Here is a 21,793-nt window from a genome sequence, read left to right as displayed (position 1 = left end):
GGCAGGGATGTGTGTGTATTTGTGTGGGGGTGTCAGTGTGTGTGTTTGGGTTGGGTTTGTGAGGGGTCAGTTTGTGTTTGGGTTTGGGGATGTCAGTGTGTTTGTGTCTTTGGCTGGATTTTGGGGGTACTATTTTTCTTTTTAAAGCAGTAGCATAGTCTTCCTGAGGTTTAATTTGGTTTGTAATAAAAAATTATCAAGCTAATCCTGCTGCAGAGATAGGTGTGATTGCTGCATACTGTGACATTTTTCGCTCTTGTTCTCTTCATAAACTTACATAATTTTTTTTAATTTATTTTTTTTTTAAGTAGAGTATGGAGGGGTTTTCCAAACAAATTATTTCCTGGAAGCTGCCTACACAGACATCTATTCAGCTGAGGATTTAAAGGAATGAATTCCAGCTAAACATTTCTGTCTCCTAGGGCTACAAATGCAATTTTTTTGAAAACTGGTACTACTGATGTCAAAAAGTGAAGCAGCAATTCATTGCTGATTCTTTTCTTAGTGGTTTGGATGCTGGAGTGGGCAGGCCAGGCTGTTGTCTTGTATTTTCTCTGCGGGAGGAAATGCAGAAACAGTAAAGTAGTGCAAAGACTGCAAGAGATGGATGAGGCATAAGAATCACCTGAGACTACTTCATACTCTGTTAATTGCATGGTGCTCTGACTCATTAGTTTCTTACTACAAATCATTTAATTGGAAACTTAGTAATATTTTACTATCTGTTAATTGTTTTACTGTCTGCCCTGTTTAATTTTCTAAAAGAGCTAGAGGAAAAGGAGTTTAATCTACAGTGGTGACAGAACAAAACAGTTTTGTCAGAGGTGTCCTTGTGCTTTTAAAAAAAAAAAAATTCTATCTAGCTCTTCCCATTTGTTGTGCTCATGTTCTTCCTGTTTTTATCACAGAGGCTTAGGATTACTTATCACTCCAATATCCATAGCTGATACCAGAGGACAAATTTCAGGTAGTTCCGTGTGTGGGCAGGAGCCACTGACTAATTAAGAGGAATGCTAATAATCATTGGCATTTAGCTGTCGTCCACTTAGCGTAGGCAGTAAATGAATGGCACACAAAAGCAGACTTTAATTTTTTTACTTTGTGTTCTGGCTGCATAATCCCTTTAATCCTTTGCTATCAGAGTTTTTTATTAATTAAATGGAATCTCTGCAGGCTCAGTGATTCACATTTCAGGGCAAATACGTGTATTTAACGGGGGAGGGTTGGCATAGGTCTCACTGGGCAACTTGAGGTTTAAAGCAGTTCTTCCAAGGTTGTTTTGTAGATGAATGTGTTTTCCCTGGCAGTCAGCCGTGTAGGATCTTCACTGTTTAAGAGCTATTTTCCAGTTTAGCAAAGAATTCCTGCTGCAAGTGTTAACTGATTTCCTTGTGACCACTGTCTGATCTTGTCTGGGGTAGAAAACTGTCCCTGGGAATGGGAGTGACCCACAGGAGCAGGAATTAACAGAGGTGAAGGAAGCAGATGTCAGATCTTTGTCTTTTGATGTGGCAAGTTGAATGTTTCTTGCTGTAATGGGATCAGAATCCTCTTTCCAATTCCCAAGGCATATTTATGATATAAGAGGGTTCTGAAGAGCAGTGAGTTTTAGTTGAATACCCTTTTTGGACTCTTTAGTTGGACTCTTATTCTTTTGCTATGTATGCATCTTTTATGAGTCAGGATTGTTGCTGACAGGACCAATTGACTTGGTTACTTCTGAGCAGAGTCTTGTACAGAAATCTGGAAACAAGGAAGATCCACCTGTGCTTGGGGTTAGGACCTGTATCCCCAGGAAAGGATATACCTGATGAGCTCGTTCTAGCACAGTCCTGTCTTTTCTCTTTATGCTCCTGCTTCCTGCAGTCCTTGTCCTGTAATGTGCAGATGAATTATGTTCTGGTGAGGGAGAAAAAATGCTGCAGGTCTTTGCAATGAACAACACTCCAACTAGCTTTTCGTTGTCATTTATGATCTTAAAGGTCTTTTCAACCTAAATGATTCAGTGGTTCCTGCTCATGACATCCATATCTCCACCAGGGCTTGTGACAATCCTTCCTGAAGCTGAAGAGGGTGATGGGGAAGTGTTTCTGGCCCTACTCTTGGCCTTTTCAGCTGAGGAAGTGAGTTGATTTTACAAAGCCCAGACCATGTTGTATCCCATCCCAGTGCCCATGTAGCTTTTCTAAAAATCCTCTACAAGACAATCAGGATTTATGCTTAGAAAGAAATAACCCATTGCCAACCACCATATGTGGAAATAGGATAGAGCAGGAAGCCTCCAAAGCTACTTTCATTTAGTGCTTGTTTCTGCCACCATATTAATGTTTCATTTATATGATGACCTCTTTCTGTGTCCTTAGGAATGACTGGAAGAAGCTGCAGGAAGGTATATAAGGTCAGCTGATGAGCACTGCCACAGCACAGTAAATCTTTTTGCTGGTTTGTAATTCCCTGAGGCAGATTTAATCACTGTGGAAAAGCACACAGGGCTTGTTCCATGTTTCAGCCTCCCTGTTCCCTGTGAGAAGCTTTCTGATCACAGCCCACCCTGCTGAGGAGGGCACAGTGGGATGCAGTGACAAGGGAATATGGCACTGTCACATCCACTGGGATCCTGATTTAAGGAGCCTGTTCAGCTCCTTAAACCTTTAACTCTCAGGCTGCAGAAGAGCAGCTTCCTTTTCTCATATTAGAACTCTTTTGAGGGAACCATCAAGAATCTCCTGTGCTTACCCCTGACTTCTCTAAGGCAATCCATGTACTGAGTGTGCCACAGCAAGTCAGAGTTCCATTATTAGGGATACCTGTAACACTCACAGTGTGGATGGGGGTGTGGGGTTTGGATCTTTTTGCCCTTGTGATGAGATTGCAGCTTGATCTGACAACTGCAGTGCTACCCTGCAATGTGCAGCTTCTCTGGAGTCAATAATGTGTTTTTCCCAGCACTCCTTTCAAATACCTGCTCGCTGTGTTTTCCATTCCAGTTTAAGAAAATAGATTTTGCTTCAGATACTCCAGTGAACACTGGTTTGGGCATGTATGTACATCTGCGTTAGGATTGTGTTCTTTTTCAAAGTTGCTCTGAAGTTTGTATGAAGGTGACTAAAAGCAGTGTGCTACCCTGTTTTTTCTTTTTGTCTTTTTGCTTCCTTACAGGCCTGTTTAGTGAACTCTTCAGGTTAAATGGTTTATGCTTGTTCTGAATGGACAGTACCAAAATATCAATACTCTGAATACTAGAAGGATTTTTTAAAAAATATTTCTCAAGTCCATAGTATTGTAACTAAAGGTACATTGTCTCTTTTACCTCTCACACACCTTCCTCTTCTTTTTTTTTTTTCCAATTTTGGTTTGTTTTAAACCTGCTCAAGTGTTTATACGCAGGAGAAAAGTGAGGTGAATTAACCTAAGATTTGTTTTAAAATTGACTTAAATGGGTAACTTGGATATTTTATTTCAGTTTTGAGTGGCTTGTTTCAGTTTGGGTTATGTAAACTGAGAGTAGGTGTAACAGGTTTAAGGTACACTAAGTGATAAGTCATCCTTAAATTGAAGTAGGTGTCTGTGTGTGCAATTTTCCATTTGCTAAATCAAATAAAATTTGATTTATTTTCTTAAAGCAAATAGATTAGAACAGGAGAGATCTTCCCTGGTTTCAGGATGTGTTCAGGTGGTGGTTTTTGTTAAAGCACAACCCACTTTAGTTCAGTATAGTCTGATGCTTGGCCTGGCAGTACCCAGGATCCAGAAGGTGAAAGGAAACACAGTAGGTGATATCACAACAAACTTCTGCCAAATTGTTAGAGGGAAATTCCGTTTTTTGTTGTAGATTGTATTAAAATTTCTTATTAGAGTGAGGGCAGGGACAGTATCCAGCAGCTGCTATGCTCAGCTAAGACAGAACCTGTGGGGTGGAGAACCTCCTCCTCCCCTGAGGCCTCCCTGCATTAGAGAAGGTTTGTTCCCAGCTGAGAGAGGAACTGAGGTGACACTTGGTTATAAAATAAGGCTGTAATTTTAAGAATTAAACTTACCTTGACTTTCAAACAGGTGACAAAAGTCAAGTGGAGTGGCACCAGTTGCCTGTTGATGTCTCATTGGAATGGACCATCTCCCACAAAGGTTTTTGCATCCTCTGTGTTGGTACCAGAACAACTGTCAGAGAAGCTGTGCTTCTGTCCTGTGAAGGATCTGATAGAAACATTGAAAATAAGAAATCATATTCTGCTTTAAGAAAATTACCTGAAGTGTGCATGTTTTAGAGGAGCCACTACAGCCTCAGTCTCTATCATCCAGAAGCATTAGGCACAGAAACCCCTGTTTCTACAGGAGGTGAGAAACAGAAACCCTTTTGCTGTGAACCTTTTACTTTCCTTAGCCACACAGCTCTTGCAAGAAATTACAAAGCCAAGGCATGTGATGAACATGATTTTAATTACTGATGCCACTGTGCCAGGAAAGGGTGCTGGTTCTGGAAGCAATAAAAAAGCAGCAGGTTCCTCTGCTTATACTTATCTTTAAAGAGACTTTTTCTCCTTCTTCCATGCCCTCAGAACTCTGCTGACATCACTTGGGCCTCTGTACTTGGTCTGGCTAAGAGGACACTTTCTGACTTCCAAGAAAAACAGATGGAAATTCAAAAAGCTTGCATCTGGCCTGTTACACGACCACCTGGGCTTGGGAGTCGTCAGGGCATTCCCAGTTCCATTTTGCTTCCTATATAATAAATTAAATGACTGTCAAAAAAAGAGACATGCACAGAAAGCAGAGAACACTTGAAGAGTTACCATAGAATTACAGGATGATTTGGGCTGGGAGGGACCTTAAAGATCACCTGGTTCTACTCCCCTGCCTTGGGCAGAGATCTTACCAATAGATCAGGATGGTCCATGTCCTGTCTAACCTTGAGCAATTCCAGGGATGGGGCAGCCACAGCTTCTCTTGCCAACCTCTCCCAGGGCCTCACCACTCTTTTAAGAATTTATTTCTTTATTTTTTTAAAGAATTTCTTTCTTTCTTAACATCTAATTGAAATTTCTTCTAGTTTAAAGCCATTCCCCCTTGTCCTATCACTGTCAGTGTACAAAGTCCCTCTCCCTCTTCTTTATAACTTCCCTTTGAGTAGTGAAAAGCCTCAGTCTCCCTGGAGCTTGGAAGGAACTAAACTCCAAATAAGCCACTCTTTTTCCCTCCCCCTTCCAGTGAAGGAGGGACAGTAAAGGAGAGATTATGGTTTGAAATAGCAATTTGCTAACACCAGAAAGCAGTGGAATAACAATAACAACAGCTGTATTAATAGCAAAAATACACAAAAGAGAAGGTGTTTCACCCACAAAAGGGTATTCACTATAGGGAACAAAAAAACCATGCTGGCATGTGCTTCCAGTTGATCCTGCCTTTGTCCTGACCATTCCTCTGCCCTGCTCTGTGTAGTATTTGGGAAACAAAGGCAATATGGGGAGGAGAGCTCCCATGGTGGATGTCCCCCCCAAGCCTGAAAACAGCAAAAACCAGAGACAAACAACCCCCAGAAGCTCCTTGTTCAAATCAGAGTTGTGTGGCTGCTTCACTGAGCCTGGTTTTTCTGCAGATGCTTGTGCTGCCACCTCTGCACTCCTGGAGAGGAAAAATGTCCCTGCTGGGTGCTGGCCTGGTGCCACCTGGTCCTGCTGGTCCAGCAGCAGCTCAGAGCTCCAGCCCAGAGAAAAGGGGAGGGGGAAGCAGCAGAGGGGCTGTGTGGTGTAGAATAAACACACATATGGTCAGCCCCATGCAGTGCTAAACTCCACCTCCCTTCCCTGTAACCACAACAGCTCACACAACCTGTTCTTCAGGTATTGAACAGCCTGAGTGTTCAATAAAACTCCCTCTGAAGCCAAGATGCACATGGATTATCAACTATTTGTCATTGCCAAAAAAATGGTTATTTTTCACAGCTCTTCTTCTTATGGACAGCCAGACTTTACTGCTTCCTTCTGCTTTAATTACCAATAGTAAAAGATACAGTGCAGTTTTTTCCCATTCACCTTTCCTGGATAAAATATTTTTTACAGTGTCTTTTAAGAGACTTTATTTTCCTGCTCCACATGCAGGCAGGAAGACTGCTATCCTCTGTTAAAAACCAGACAAATTCAGCCACAAATTCTATTCAGGAAAGCTAGTAGAGATTTAATTGTGATGACAGTGTTTCTTTTAATCTAGTCACTGAAGATCCCTAAATCCTACTATGTAGCACTTTGTAAAAGCAAAGAACAAAGTATTTTAAAACATTGCATACTGACACCATTTCTGCTTCTGTGCTTTGCATAGTAGCTCCTTGTTATATTATCTGCCTTTGACTGAAGTTTTACTACCTGCTATGGGCTTTTTTTCAGAAAAAAAAAAAAGGATAACTTAAAAAGGAAAAAAGGAAGGTACCAGTATGTGTCTTTTTAGCAGATGTGAGCTTCTTAACACTTAATAAACTTATCACTTCCTAAACTTAATTGATGAGTCTGCTTACTGCATTTTCATAGCATACTGCCACAAGTGGTTTTACAGCTGTCTGCTACAAGCATAACAAAGAGGAAGATTGAAGCAAGTTCTTTAGTACTTTTTTTATTAAATATCTGTTTATGAGGGGTCTAGAATGGGAGCAAGCTTCTAATAAGTTTTTTCTAAATGATCACAATGAAGGTAAATTACTCACCACACGAGAATGAATGATGTTCAAGGAAGTGCATGATTCTATGGTTGTAATCTGAATTTTTTATAGATGGCCACAATTCCTAGAATTTGAATATGGCATTAATCTGAAAATGGCTAACACTCCAACTATCTCAGTATTTGTAGTGGTGCTCTTGTTATCAGTTGGAATGTCCTGCTTGGGTACTTGGTTGCAAAATAGATGAATTCACCTGTATTCATTTTCAGTTCTGTGAGGACCACATGAAATACAGCTCTGCTGCCACAGTTTTTGGGGAGAGAGCAAGCACTGCACGCTGTCAAGCACTCTGATCCTTCCTTTGCAATTGCACCACAATTTATTTCACTTTCCAAAATGTGGTATCTTCCAGTCTTTCCTTGGTTCTTATTTATAAACATGTTTGCTTTTAAATGTATTTGAAGTATTTTACAGAAGTACAAATTAGTCAATCTCTTGTGCTGCTTCTGCAGCCAGGTGATGTGCATTGCTGTGAAATGGAAGTGTATTATCTGCACACATTTGACAACAGATGTGTGTGCCAACAAAATAATTTTATTTAGAATGTAGTTTCTTCTATGAATGACTATTCCCTGAAACAGTCCAGAGCTCCAGTTTTGGTGGAAATGTGTCCTCACTGGTCACTAAACAGATTTATTTATTCTTCAGGTATGGTATGGACAAGGACAATAAGGGGTTTGCACTTTGTTTGAAGCATTTCAAAATATATGCAGAATTTACTAGCAACATGTAAAATTCCATTTGTTACCTCTTTTTTCCCAAGGAGAAAACACCAGATATTTTGAGTTACAGGATGTGTACATTAATTCTCTACCTTATGTTTGGACTAGAAATTAATGACAAGCAGAAATATTATTTTTATCTTTTTCTAAGATATAGTCAATGGTGACTAGGTATAGTCAATGATGCAAAGGTCACTCTTTGATTTATAAATAGCTTTATAAATAGTTTGCTGGCTTTTCACGTGTCCTGTTCATGCCTTCAAGTTTGTGATTTTGACATAATAGTTCAGTAACCCAGTTCTAATGGCTGAAAGTACCAAGAGAGAGAAGACTTGAGCTGGGGATAAAAATAAAAACTTCACAAATTCAGGCTTTTTATGGCACTTATTTTCTCACTATATAAAACTTACTATTTTATATTTACTTGTACGTAAGTTTATCAAAATGTGTAAGTGAGGCTTGGTGAAAATAATCTGCTGTTGTAACCTGCTGAATGAAGAGATGGCTTGTCGTTGTTCAAATGCTAAATAGTTTTCTCTTGCATTGAAATCAGAGAGGGAAAAATCACCTTTAACTCACATATTGGTACTTTTTTCACACTATTTTTTAATAACATTTACTGAAGTAATAAAATATGTGAGGTTTGTAAATGGTTAAAAATGGTGTTGCAAATATGACTCAAACATGTATTTTCTTTTTTCTCAAGACCAAAGTTAACAGTGTTTGATCAGAGAGAGAGATACAGTGTCTGATGTTAAAACCTTTCCAACCTCAGCTACAAAAATAGCACCACAAAGATATCACACTTACAGCTGCAATGTACATAAAGTTTACGTCACCCCAAAGATCAAAGCTGAATGATGTAGGGCTGAAGGTGGAGCAGTCCAGCTGCAAAGTAACAGCTATTTCTAAGTTCAAGTGAACCACAGCTTCTCTCAGTGTTTCCACTGCCTCCCTCAAGCCAACACAACAGCAGATGCTGCTGTGGAGAACTCTGCAGCTCCAGATCTTCATGGCCTCCTTTCCCCTGCCCGTCAGGATGGTGCAGAGGGGACGCAGGGATCTGTGTCCAAGGGTGCTGGGATCAAATGAGCTCCATCTGCACCTGCACACAAACCCCTGCTGCGTTTGAGCCAGACTTTGGGAGGAGCTCTGGAGCCAGACTCAAGAGGATGGCTGCTAGTAAGAGACTGTGATTGTCACCAGGGACTCTACAACGTGATCTTCTTTTTAGCTTTTGGAATGCATGTAAATTATGGCTCAGGTAACATTAATGAGGGACCAGAGAACTATTCTGCACTTCTGTTAGAGCTTTTAAATGTAGTACTTCTTTCTACATGTAGATAAGAACCACTTCTTAGAAATAGCCTTATTCATAGAGGAAGAAAAACAGCAAACTGTTTTGGAGGGGTTTTTTATTATTTTTTTAAGAAATATAAAAAAAAAAACACTTTTCCCCCAGTGGCTGGGCTATTTACTGCTCTAATACTCAGCTGTTGACCCCTGCTCTATTTACATAAACAGGTTCTTGTTCTGTATTCCTAAAGAAAACTCAAATGTGGCTGATTGGACAGTTCAATTTCTAGTTCACCAGAAGATCTCTCAATTCTGTGGATTTGCCAGGACTCTGATATTCACCTTGTTCTTCCTCAGGGAAATGGCAGCTGCAGGCATCATCTTCCTGAACTGACTGTTCAGGGGTGTGCACTGAAGAAAAAGAACAGATTGACAGAATCAGTTAGGTTGGAAAAGACCTCTGAGACCCCTTAGTCCAACCCCTGACCATTCACGCTGTAAACCAGACCAGAGCTCTGAGTGCCATGTCCAGTTGTTTCTTGAACACCTCCATGGACAGTGACTTCGTCACCTCCTGGGTAGACCCATTCCAATCTTTAACAACCCTTTTTGGGAAGAAATTCCCCCTCATCTCCACCCTGAACCTCCTCTGGTGCAGCTTAAGGCTGTGTCCTCTTGTCCTGTCACTGGCTCCCGTGAGAAAAGGCTGATCCCATCTGGCTACAGCCACCTTTCAGGGAGGGCAAGGTCTCCCCTGATCCTTCTTTTCTCTTGCCTAACCCCATTTTCCTCAGCCACTCCTCAAAGACTTCACCTTCTAGATTCTCCCCCAGCTTTGTTACCCTTCTCTGGATTCACTCCAGCACCTCAATGTTTCTTGAAGTGAGGAGCCCAGAACTGGACAAATGTCCCCTTTCTCTTTCATTTATTCAGCCATCTCATTTCACCATCCCTCAGTCACAAATGCAAGATGTCAGGAAGAAAAAATAAATCTTCCAAGTAATTCTATAATCTGAAATTATTCCTCTACAGCATGTATATCTGATAAAATTAATTTATCACACTTTGTTCTCCCTAATTCAGCAGGGCCTCTGGTGCTCTGTTCGTCATGGCAATGAAAGGAAGACCAGCATGCGGGAAAAAAATTTTTGGACTGCTGTAGTCTTCTGTATTTAGAGTTACACTAGAAGATTCAGACCTTATCCTTAGAACAGGGGAAAAGAAGAGAAAGGGAGAGAGAACTCCCCAAAAAACCGAACAAACCAACTACAAAAGACATTGAATGGAATCAGCTTCATCTTTGTGCTGAACTCTTGTGCTTGCCCAGGAGTTATCAGCTCTCAGCTGGACTCAGGCTGACTCTGCCCCCGTGTAGCAGCACACCCTGACTGATGTCCCCTCTCCTGGGGAGTGATGTCCCCTGTCCTGCTGCAGCCAGAGCTCCAAGACACTCCCTGCAGGCCGTGTGTCCTCTGGGAGCAGAGAGAGCTCCAAAGTGTTACAGCCACGCAGGCCAAGGATGATGCTTGGAAATCATCAACTGAAATGACCTTTAACTGGAGCAGCTGAGTTGTTTCATCTCTCACAAACAGTCCACTTCTAAGGATAAGCATGCACTTGACCTAACACCCACAGTGCTTTCTGCAATAAAAATTCCAAAACTGTTTCCCTTTCAAGCTGCTTCTGACTTACAAGGCCAAAAAACCTGAAGCTATTGCAAGTACCTTTGTAAGGCACTTAACCTGGATTCCTGACTTCTGTCTAGTTTCAAAAAGAAAAACTGAAGAGCATATTTATCTTACTTTTCTTGAAGACAGCGTGTAGTTTCTTTTTGTGCCAGACACTGAAGCAGATACACAAAGGCAGCAGAAACACCAAGCACGACAGCCCAGCCACAGCGAGAGAAATCCTGATTGTGTCTGTCTGAACATCCTTCCCTAGGATATAAATAACATTCTCTAAGAATATTAACAGAACAAGATTCTACTGCCCTTGAATTAGCTGAAAACTTTGTCTCCCATTCTGCTTCTAGGTCAGTCTGCAACACTGGAAACGCATACAAGAAAGGACTTTTGCTTTAAATGGAAGGTGAATGAGCTACAGTATGTTTAAGTAGGTCATAATTCTTTACCTCCATAAGCAATATTACACAATGACTCACCTGGCACAGTGATAGAAAATGGAATTTCGAGAGATGTTGTAGGTAGAGTAGTGACTAAAGTGGAATTAACTGAAGCATGTTTGCAAATGACATCTTTTGCGGGAGTTCCAGGCTCCAGGACTTCGTTTCCAGAGCACCTGAAGGACATTTACAGCAAAACAGGGAAAAATTTTAAAAATTTTAAATTCCAGTAAAGTGTAATAGCTGTAGCATTTTAATTTTTTTTTCGTTTACTTACATTGTCCAGTTTTTACAAGAGCCATTGGGCTGATCATTAAAGGTTCCATAGCGGCAAGTCTGGCAACCTTCAACAGACAAGGACAGGTAAAATTGTACAAGATAACATTTAAAGCACAACATATGAAACATTATATTTGTACAATGTCAGAATTACTACTTCATAAGCTGCTCTGAGTATGCAAGGCAAGTCTTTCCCTGTCAGCCACAGCCCAATATAGAACTTGGCTAAAAAACCAGTTGATTTGGCACAAGATGCCACAAATCATGCCTAGCTCCAGAGTTCTGTTTCCCTCGTGCTGGCAGCCAAAGAGCTGCCATGCAAAGGGAACTAACTGCCGCATGACTTGAGCTGTGCTAGGGCTCAGTGCGGTGGGTTTCTCTGCTCCTGAGCTCACTCCACACACCGTGCAAAGTGTTTAGCAGCAGCGGCAGCTTTTATCTCGCCAGGTCCTTCCTCTATCTGCTTCTGCACTGTCCAAGAGGCAGTGCAGTGTGTCTGCTGCAGGAAGCAGAGGGGCTTTCAAATGCTGGGCAAAGGCGATCCTACCATTCCTGGTGCTCTCCTGGCCCACGCCACAGCTTCGGGTGCAGTAGGTGCAGCCATCCCCGCCGCAGCGATAGCCCTCCTTGCACGTGCACTCCGCATCGCTTGTTGAGGAACACTTTTTCAAATACTCAAACAGTCCTGCAAGGGGGAAAACCACTTTTAGCTTACAGCGTGCCCAGCGGGGTGCAGCAAAGGCTGCACTTTGCTCTCACAAGAACCGGGCTGGCGGCTTCAGCCCCGCAGCGTTATCCCCACCGGGCAGCTGCCAGCCCGTGCCAGCTGCCACGGGAGGTCACGGCAGGGCTGCTGGCGTCGCCGCCGGTACCTTCGCACCGCCGACACATTCTGCATCCGCCGCGTCCCGCCGCGCTGGAGAAGGTGCCGGCCGGGCAGGGCTGGCAGGACGCGCCCGCTCCCCGTCCGCAGCTGGCGCTCGCTACGAACGTACCTGCGGGACGAGAGAGCGGTCACGGCGGGCCGAGACACCGCGGGCACCGCGGGACGAGAGAGCGGTCACGGCGGGCCGAGACACCGCGGGCACCGCGCCCCGGCCCGGCCCTTACCCGCCGGGCAGTCAGCGCCGCACGGCAGCGCGGCCGCGGGTGCCGGGCTCAGCGCCAGCGCCAGCAGCGCCGCGGGCAGCAGCGCCCGGCCCGGAGCCATGGGTCGGAGCGGGGCGGAGCGGGGCGCTGCGGCCGGCGGGACTGCGCGCGGGACACCCGGCACCGGCCCTTAGCGAACGCCCCCGGGGGGCCTGGCTGCGTCATCCCGGGGGCGGCGGGGAAACCCCGGCCCGCGGGACTTTCCGGACACTCCCAGAGGCGCGACCCCTCAGCTCTGCCGGGCAGCGCCCGCAGAGCTCTCTCAGCGATGCCGGTCAGCGGTCGCCCTTTTCACCACTGGGGCTTCCCGGTGAGTGCCGCGTGGAATCCCCAGGAGGTGAAAGGCGAGAGGCGGGGCCGGCAGGCCGCAGCCGTGCCGGGGATGCTGAAAGCACATGGGAACCACCGGGACACGCACGGAACGGCGGAGCGCCCCCCGCCCGAGAGAGTCCGCACCGGCCGGCACGGGAACGGCGCGGCCCCGCCCCTGCGGCCCCTCGCAGCCAATCCCCGGGCCTGGCCCCGCCCCCTGCACCTCCCCGCAGCCAATGCCCGGGCGCTGAGCCGGGCCCGGAGCGCGGGCAGGAGCAGAGATGGTGAACGCTGCGGAGTGGGGTGCAGTTATCATTGAGAAGCGAACGTATCGGCCGTGTGTGTGTGTGCCAGTGTGTGTATGCCCGTGCCCGGCACACGGGCAGGCACAGCAAGGATCAGCCTGTCCAGGTTCTGAGCGGAGTCCGCTGTGGGCAGCACACAAAGCGCCCCGTACCGGGAGCTGAACCCCGCACCGATCCCAGCAGAGCCCTCAGCCGTCCTTCCCTGTGGCCGGCTCTCCTTCCCTGGACTTCAGCCGCTCTGCTGTTCGCCCGGCAGCCAGGAGCCAGACCGGGCCTGCCAGCCCCTGCGAGCCGGCTTTTACACAGCAGGGCTTTGCAGTCCCAAAGGTCCCCGCCAACAGCTCTGTCTGTCCTTCAAAACACCGAAGGGGCAACACCATCCCTGAGCCACAGGCACTCCCTGTACACCGTGAGCCTGGGGAAAGAAGCGTCGGGCAGACGCTTCGGACAGAGGGCGGAGAAGAGCAAGGCTCGGTTCTGCTCGGTCCGTGCGGGGCTGCCCGAGGGGCAGCGGCGGCGGCAGCAGCAGCAGCTCGGTTTGCGGTCGCGCCGCCGTACGACGTGACTCTTGTCTCGGCGGCGGGCAGCGGATCGCTCTCTGCGCTCCGAGAGACCGTGAGAACAGCGGAGCGTGCCGGCTGAGCGGGGCAGTGCCGGGGCGGGGCCGGGGCGGAGCGCCCCAGAGCCGCCCGCGGCCCCGCTGAGGTGAGTTGTGGCCGCCGCCGCTGCGGCCGCCGCGGGCCCGGCCCGGAGAGCCTTGGCGGGCGGGGGTGTCGGTGTGGGCGGAGGGTTCGGTGGCCGGGCGGGGTTGCGGTGCCCAGGCGGCCGCGGTGTTGCAGGGCCCGAAGCCCCGCGGCGTTGCAGGGCCCGTGCCGTCCCTGCCGCGGGGAATGGCGCCGTGTCCCACACGAAGAGATGGAAACGCGGGGATGCGGCCTTGCCACCCGGGCTGGCTGAGCTGCTGCGCCTGCGGCCGTGCCCTGCCGGTGAATAATGCCTGTGGTCGGGGCACTGGAGGGTGTGATTTTTTTAAAGCCACCCTTGTTAGAGTTTGTGATTCAACCCAAGTCACCATCCCCGGCAAGGCTCGTGTGCCCACGCAGGGCTGAACGCTTGGCTGAGGGGTTTGAGGCGGCCTTAGCTGCGCTGAGGAGCGCATGGGAGACTGGCATTTACTATGTGTAGGTAGCTTGTTAAATGACTTGTTAAATGAAGTTGCTGTGAGGTCTGTGTAACTTAGTTCTGCCTTCTCAAAAACTGTCTTTCCGTAGTAGTGGGACAGCTATTTACGTATGCATCCGCATGAAGAACAGTACTAATGCTCAAGAATTTGGCAGCGTTGTACAATAAATATCTAAAGGCACTATGGAGAGACTGCATTTAGCAAAACTAGGAGAAAGAGTAAAGGTTGCAGGGTCAGGTGCCTGTTTTCATCTAAAGAATTAATGAAAGACAGGGATGCAAACTGTCATCTAGACTATTTTTCTTCAGTAGAAAGCAAGTGCAGCATTTCTGCATGGTGGCTATTCAGGTAGTTTTTTGCTAGTCAAATTCATACGAAAATTTTGCAGAATCAGTGTGTACTTTCAGGCTATTAAGAAGCTCTAGGTTGTCCTGAAGTTATTGATAATACCTGTGATTTGGGTGTACTTGATCAGTGGGCTTTGCATTGACAGTACATAAGCTGCCCTAAAAGTAGGATTTGACACAGTGAATTATTCTGCTTGGGCTGGTTCAGCATGCTGTGGGATGTTGTGCTGTATATTACTGCATCCTAGAAATAACATTCTAAAGGAGGCCACCAGTAGGGAGAAAACTTGAAAACAGATGAAGTTGAAGCAGGGTGAGGATGATTTTATTTTATGTAGGCACCTAAACATGCATCACATTTTATGAAGAGCTCCCAGGTACTATGTGCAGTTCTAGATGGAAGGTCCCTGCACAGGACAGAAATCTCTGTCTTCCAGAGCAGTAACTCATGAAATGCCTCCTCACATCACAGATGCTTTCACAGGCTTCTCTCAGACCTGTTTGAGTTAGTGGGTATTTTACATGATGTAAAGTTATTTTAACTTAACCTTCAAATGGAAATCTGGCCATTCACCTCAACTTGAATTTAGAAGCTATAAAAAATAAATGTCTTAAGCCTGGTTTGTTCCATTTGCCAAGTCGTGTGGTCTGCTCCCCCATCACACGTGCACATGTGTTTCTTCCCCCACAAAGTTGCAAAATAACCCAGAAAATCTGTTGGTGAGATTTTGCAGGGGCTCTGGTCGACTCACTGTTAAGTCACAGGAAACTCCTCATGCAGCATGCTGGGTGGAAACTGAAAACCAGACATGAGGTCAAAGCTCCTGCAAGCCCTTTTTGTAAGTGCTGGCCTGGGTAGGAGTCAGTTGTCTCGGAATGAGTGAGGGTGTGCAAATTGAAAACAGCTCTGCCACCCACCCTGAACCCCTCTCTGGCTGACACAGGTCATGATTAAGGTCTTGATTAGGCCAAGCTGCTTCTTCTGGTGCTGATGCTTGCCCAAGTGCCTTAATCTTTTAATATCATAATGCATTCTTTCTAAAAACTTAGTTAAACAGGATGGCTATGAATATTGATTTATGCCAGTGAATTTTGAAGTGGTTTAAATGAACATGCAAAAGTGCAAATTACTGTTCAGTTTCAACATAAGGATTTGTACAAGGGGATTTGCCTTCTAACCACATTGTCATTCTATCCCCTCAGCCCCTTCCTTCACAAGCATCTCCCTAACAGCAGCTCCTCAAGACATGGCCTCCAAGAGAGCATTGGTGATTCTGGCTAAAGGGGCAGAGGAGATGGAAACTGTGATCCCCACTGATGTTATGAGAAGAGCTGGGGTGAGTATGCAGACAGTGAATAATCTTTGTGTGTGCATGGTCAAGGGGAAATCATTGCCTCAAGTTGATGTTCATTTCCAGGAATTCAGTGTGTGGTCTGTGAAATGAAAATTTACCCTCATCACCTTACTGGTTAGCAAATATTTGTGTCATGCTCTTAATGAGCATGCCTCACAACTGACATTTGTTGGTAACCTTTCAAAATACAAGTCTGATGTGGGCTAGAGCAAATATTTCAAGTAAATCCTACTCTGTCAGAAAACACAGCTACTTCCATGTGTAGTAACTGGAAGTGCCTCTTTTGTAGGGGTCTGAAAATGTCAGTACATTACAGCTCAGGACATTGCTTAGCTTTTCTTGAGCTACTTTTGAAATTCAGTTATTAACTACAGTTCTGGCTGTTGGCATTCCTTGCTCTGTTTGTTACTCTTGCAGTTGTAGTAGTACACTGTTATCACATTAGAAATGAAAATAGTACTTTAAATAAACACACCAGTTTCATGTATATAGAAATGACTGAAGTAAAAATTACCTTCTCCCACCACCTTTGTCATTCCATCACTGTGCTCCCCATTTTGGCTGTCATAAGAGGAGCAAGCTCTCAGTACAGCTTTGTTTGTTCAGTGTACTGCTTAAGAGCTAAAATATAAGAAAAATGCCCTAAATTCTTGTTTTGTAATAATGTCTTTGTTCTCCTCTTAGATCAAGGTGACTGTTGCAGGCCTAACAGGAAAAGAACCAGTGCAATGCAGTCGAGATGTCTTCATTTGTCCTGATGCCAGTCTTGAAGATGCCAGAAAAGAGGTTGGTCAGCACCCTTCTCTGATATAATGGCCAGAATAGTCTCTCTCACAGTCTCTGAGGTGAATTTGGAAAGCTTATGCATTACCTTTGGACATATGTTGCATGTTGTGTAAACTCTGTGCAGCAGTGAATTACAGAACTGTGCATCCCACTGTGCCTGCCTTCAGTGACATCCTGCCCCACAGCCTGCTACCTTCAGACAGATTTCTTAATTCTGCCCAGGTATTTGATTTTGCAAAGGGCCAATCACAGAGCTGTATTTTTCCTGTTAGTTGGCCTGACAAAATACTGTGATTTGGGCCAACTTCAAAGTTCTGATGGGAAGCTAAATAATGTTATAGTTAGACCTGTACAATAAGGTTGGAGCAAAACCACTTGTCTTTACAACACAAGAGCTGTCACTTGCTTGCTGAAGCTTTTAAGTGCACTAGGCTTAAAAGTCAGTTCTGTGAGAGACTGAATTTATAACAGGCTTTTCCTAGAACAGGAAATAGTATTTTTGTCATAATTGGAACTGGTTTTCTGATCATAAGGTGTTGTTCAGTGAAAGAAAAGGTAGATTTCTTTGCTTGCCACTTGAATCAGCTGCAGTGGTCTTCAAACAGGGTAATGTATTTAAAGAGTATAATGTATGTGTCAGCCTCTATTCAACAGAGCAGTTTTGTCTTTGTTTAGGGGCCTTATGATGTTGTGGTCCTGCCTGGAGGGAACCTTGGGGCTCAAAACTTGTCTGAGGTAAAGTTCTGGCATTTTAAAAATTCATGGGCATTCTCATGAGTAGTGGGGTGGTCAGCACTTGTTTGGTAATCCTGCATATTCAGTTCAGCATCTAAAAATTCTCTTCTGACTAAATCAGTAAACTAATTGTTAATGGTCTTAAGCCTTCTTGTGATTTTTCTTGTGGGACAGCTGGGTAGATTCTTGACCATGAGTACCTAGTAAAACAGAATAAAAATGGAGAGGTGTTGTGCTTTATGGGGAGGATCTCTGTTCACATTCATATGAAGATGAAACAGTTGAAAATGAAGATTTGTTGCTGAGACACAAAACTGTCCAAACCCAAGGGACTCTGTTCCCTTGCAGAATTCTGTCTCTGGGTGGTATGAATTCCTTGTGGAAGGCAAGCAGGCAAACAAATTGATCTGTCAGATAGGGTTTAGGTGGTATCACAGAGTTTGTAAGCCATGGATGTGAGACAAATATCCCATATAAATCTTCTTAAGAATGATGGAGACTCTCTGGAGGTATCTTATGAATAGTATTTTCTGTTGGTCCTGTATTTTCAAACAACTTTTTATGGCCATGGGTTAACCAGATTTCATGTGGGTCAAGTACTTCCTTGCACTTGCTTCTGATTTCCTTCCTCTTTCCTTCTGAGGCAAGTATGTCTTGCTTTCAGTTTTATTCCTTCTGTTCTCATTGCCCTCTGTCCTGGGGCAGGGAGGAAAAATTCCAGTTGGTTTTCTGTACAAAACATGTTTATGAAATTTCAATGAAAACTGTTTCAACTGTGCTTCAAGTAACCAACTCCAGACAATGACTTGTGATGTTTCTTCACACAGTCTGCTGCTGTGAAAGACATTTTGAAGGACCAGGAAAGCAGAAAAGGCCTGATTGCTGCAATATGTGCAGGTGGGTTAACAAAGCATCTTGCTTTGTAAAGCATTTGGATATTTTGAAGGTGCATGAAGAGTTTTCTGTCTTAGAAATCTGTGTTCCTGTAATTTAGTGCCAGGAAGTTGTGCCTGAATATATTTATATCTTTCTAAATTTTTTGTAAATTTAATAGCAGAGAAATCTCTAAAATAATTGTGAACATTTATCCTGCAAGTTCTGGTTGTTACCTTGTTCTTTCCAACCAGTTGTATTACTGTCTTTAAAATAAAAAGTGAAATGCAGTGTGCTAGGATTTTTTTTAAGTATGTGCTTATTCTGGTGATCTTTCTACAAGTGTACAGCAGTGGCAGAATGTCATTGCTGTAAATTTGTCTCACATAACCACTCCTGCCCTTTAGCTTCAGAAAGAAGGCCAGAAATATAGAATTACAGTCTCACCCTTCCTGAGCTGCAGCAAAAAATGGACTTGGTTTGAGGAGAGGGTTGTCTGCTTACCTATTCTGCACAGCTTGGTATCCAGATCATGAACTTTGTGAGATTTGTGTTTTAAAAACAAGGTGAAAAATTGCCAGTACTGAAATTGCCAGTACTGCAGCTGAAGGCTGGTCTAGGGAGCTGAACTGAGAGTGAGGAGAGAGATGATGAATGAATAAAAGGCAATCAGAGTGTGTTCCAGGAGAGGATTTTCACTTTTGCATTTTGGTACATTGCTGGAGGGGTTTTCTGCTTTTCTTCCTCATTTACATGCTAGGCACACAGAGCTGTGAACATCCCTCAGGTTGGCAATAATGCTCTTCTGCTGCTTTACCTGTGTCTCTTGCAGAACAATCCAAATTCACATCTGCCCAGCAGAGGCCTTTGCTTGTAAGCAGGATGATTCTTAGAGCTCATTCCAACTGAACACAAAAGAGGTTATTTCCTGTACTAAATCCAGAATTAAACAAATGAACAGAAATGAACCTCATGTCAGACAAATCCTGCCTTCAGTTTCTTTTGGAATTCCCATAAGGATTTCCTGTCTGATGACTTAACACTTCTTGACACAAATTCTTTACTCAATTCAGGCTAAGGAGGAAGTATGAAAAGAAAAGAGAAACTCTTGAAACCAAAAACTGAACAGTTAGTCCATGATCTGTCCAAAATACTGCTTGGCACACAACTGCAGCATGTAGAGACTTGCTCAAATGAAATCCTATCTGTTAAGTCTTAATTCAAACTTTAACAAGGTTGTAAAGTAATTGTAGGTAATTAATGTTCAGATTGAAATGCAGACCTTTTGTTTCTTAATATCAAGCAGTTTTAAATAAAATGTCTGGAAGTGAGTTGTTCACTCCTTCAAAGGCAGCACAGTCATGGGTGGGACATCAGTGTGAGCTGTAATGTGAGAGCTTTTTGCTTCAGAGATAGGGCTGGCATCAGTGTTTATAAAAAGTAGTCTGTCCACAGTGGGCTTTGACCCTGGGGGTCCTAGTGCCCAAATGTCTGTTCTTGTAAGTGCAGCAGAAGGCAATTCCTCACTGGTGCAACTTCGTGTTCTTTGTGCTCTTACAGGTCCTACTGCCCTTCTGGCCCATGGGATAGGGTATGGAAGCAAAGTCACAACACATCCTCTGGCCAAAGACAAAATGATGAATGGAGGTATGTTTCTGTCCAAACCCTTCTCAGATATTCTTTTTTTTTTTTACCTGAATCCACAATTTAAAAAAGGAGAAGAGCCTTTTTTTCCTTGCTTTTCTCTGAATTGAGTCTATATCACTGGAAAATAGAAGCCTGTACTAACATTCTCATCCTTGGGGGAATCCTGCTGCTGCTATCATATTATGAGTATTTACAGGAGTATTTCTTGAGGCTGAGCCATCTCTTACCCCTTTGGTTCTTTGCCTCAGTGGTCCCAACAGCAAACCCTGGGAGCACCTTTCCTGCTCTCCTGTGAGTAATGCTTTGTTTCTGTGGCAGCTGATGGCTCCACACTTCTTTCTCCAGCCTAAGGGAAGGGATGGTGAAATGCTGAGGGTCATTCTGTGGCATTAATGAGGCTGAAGGGGAGCAGATAGGTTCCCCCAATATCTTCTGCATGCATTTGGAAAAAAACAAATTTGTGAACAGCTCCACAAAAGCAGTCTGACTTCCAGAAGTAACCTCATGGCAGCTGACAGGCTCAGTGAGAGCTTTTTGAGGAGCTTTTAGAATCAGAGGGGCATTCCCACACCTTGGGAATGAGCTCCCTGTTCCTCCCTGAGGACAGCAGGCAGGGATGAGCTGCTCAGAGGCAGTGCTGGGCTCCTTGTGCCCTCTGTGGAGGACACAGTGCTGGACACTGACCCTGTTGCTGTTGCGTTCCCCCAAGCACACTACTCCTACTCGGAGAGCCGCGTGGAGAAGGACGGGAACATCCTCACCAGCCGTGGGCCTGGCACCAGCTTTGAGTTTGCCTTGGCCATTGTGGAAACACTGCTGGGCAAGGAAGTGGCTGAACAGGTGAAGGCACCTCTAATACTGAAAGATTGAAATCCTGGTGTGGGAGAGGCACTAGGAGAAATTTAGATAGAGAGTCTTATCCTTTGTAGAATAACTGTAATGTGCACTGTTGTAAATACACTTTAATTGTGGGTGAAATTAGTAACTGTACTTACCTGAACTGGGATACCTTAAGAAACCAAAGGTCTTCATTTCTGGAAAAAGATCCTGTTAGCAAAAAAACTTCATCACAAAAAAAAACCAGCCAGCATCTGGTAATCCTAGTTAGTTCTTGGATGGCATTTAAAAATCACATGGAAAAATGTTTGCTGAGTAAATAAAAATAGAGCATCCCTACTGGTGTGTTGTTCCTTTCTGTGTTCTCTCCCAACCCAGACCCATGAAACCTTTTTACCACCATGTACTATTTAAAACAACATCTGTTTAGATTCTCACCCAGTTCTTCTGGAGTCTGAGCTGGAAGGGGAAGGTGGCCAAGCTCTGGAACAAGCTCCCTGGGGAGGTGACCCCAGGCCTGCTAGCATTCACTATGTGTTTGGACAGCACTTCTCTTGGCTGTATGGGTTAACTTTTAGGTTACCCACTGTGGAGTCAGGAGTAGGTTTTGATGACCTTCATGAGTCTCTTCCAGCTCAGGATATTCTCTGATTTCATGACCTAGATTATTAAGTTGTAACCTAGAATTAGTTTAAAAAAATGTTCAATTTATTGTGTACAGATAAGGCAAACAATTAGTATTCATTTTCCAATAGTGTTGGAACTAAATTAAAAGTGTGAATATTCATACCTTGTCAAGAACCCCAGAGATCCTGCAGGTTGAACATGATACCTTGAAATTTGTCTTCTGCATTAAATGATTGCAGATCCATTGAGCTATTTGGGCAGTTAATAATTAGTATAAAGCATGAAGTTTGGATTTGGTAGAATGCCACCAGTAGCAGTGCTTGTTTCTGCTTACTAAAAATTGGAAGTTGCTACAAGCCTGGCTTAAGTGAGCCTTTGTCAGTTTGGAGGAGTTGCAGGACAGGTCTCTGGAGGAAGTAATGGAGCTGTATTCCCATGAGAATTAAGAACTTGGCATCAATTTCCGTCTTTGCTACCTTCCACTCACCAAATCATTCTGGTGTTACCTGGCT

General features: G+C 44.5%; 2 protein-coding genes across 4 annotated transcripts; one reads left to right on the top strand and one right to left on the bottom strand.

The window, feature by feature from the left end:
• Positions 1 to 8,826: 8,826 nt before the first annotated feature.
• On the bottom strand, positions 8,827 to 12,335 carry TNFRSF9 (TNF receptor superfamily member 9). Its single transcript, XM_041419836.1, has 7 exons — positions 12,236 to 12,335; positions 11,998 to 12,120; positions 11,673 to 11,810; positions 11,124 to 11,190; positions 10,886 to 11,022; positions 10,527 to 10,661; positions 8,827 to 9,135 (listed from the first exon to the last, which is right to left on the bottom strand). The coding sequence occupies exons 1-7, from the start codon at positions 12,333 to 12,335 to the stop codon at positions 9,011 to 9,013; spliced, it is 825 nt and encodes a 274-aa protein (XP_041275770.1). The 3' UTR covers positions 8,827 to 9,010.
• Positions 12,336 to 13,484: 1,149 nt separating this feature from the next.
• PARK7 (Parkinsonism associated deglycase) lies at positions 13,485 to 20,993 on the top strand. 3 transcript variants are annotated; one of them, XM_041419722.1, is made up of 7 exons: positions 13,485 to 13,596; positions 15,625 to 15,758; positions 16,461 to 16,562; positions 17,238 to 17,297; positions 18,125 to 18,194; positions 19,731 to 19,817; positions 20,527 to 20,993. In XM_041419722.1, the coding sequence occupies exons 2-7, from the start codon at positions 15,669 to 15,671 to the stop codon at positions 20,685 to 20,687; spliced, it is 570 nt and encodes a 189-aa protein (XP_041275656.1). In that variant the 5' UTR covers positions 13,485 to 13,596; positions 15,625 to 15,668; the 3' UTR covers positions 20,688 to 20,993. The 3 variants fall into 3 exon arrangements, with proteins under 3 accessions (XP_041275656.1, XP_041275658.1, XP_041275655.1); XM_041419724.1 differs by lacking the exon at positions 13,485 to 13,596 and adding an exon at positions 13,703 to 13,877; XM_041419721.1 differs by lacking the exon at positions 13,485 to 13,596 and adding an exon at positions 15,147 to 15,260.
• The last annotated feature ends 800 nt before the right edge of the window (positions 20,994 to 21,793 follow it).

The sequence above is a fragment of the Onychostruthus taczanowskii genome, unplaced genomic scaffold (assembly GCF_017590055.1).
Source record: "Onychostruthus taczanowskii isolate IOZ18803 unplaced genomic scaffold, ASM1759005v1 scaffold61, whole genome shotgun sequence".
Lineage (NCBI taxonomy): Eukaryota > Metazoa > Chordata > Aves > Passeriformes > Passeridae > Onychostruthus > Onychostruthus taczanowskii.
This window is presented reverse-complemented; position numbering and strand designations above follow the sequence as displayed.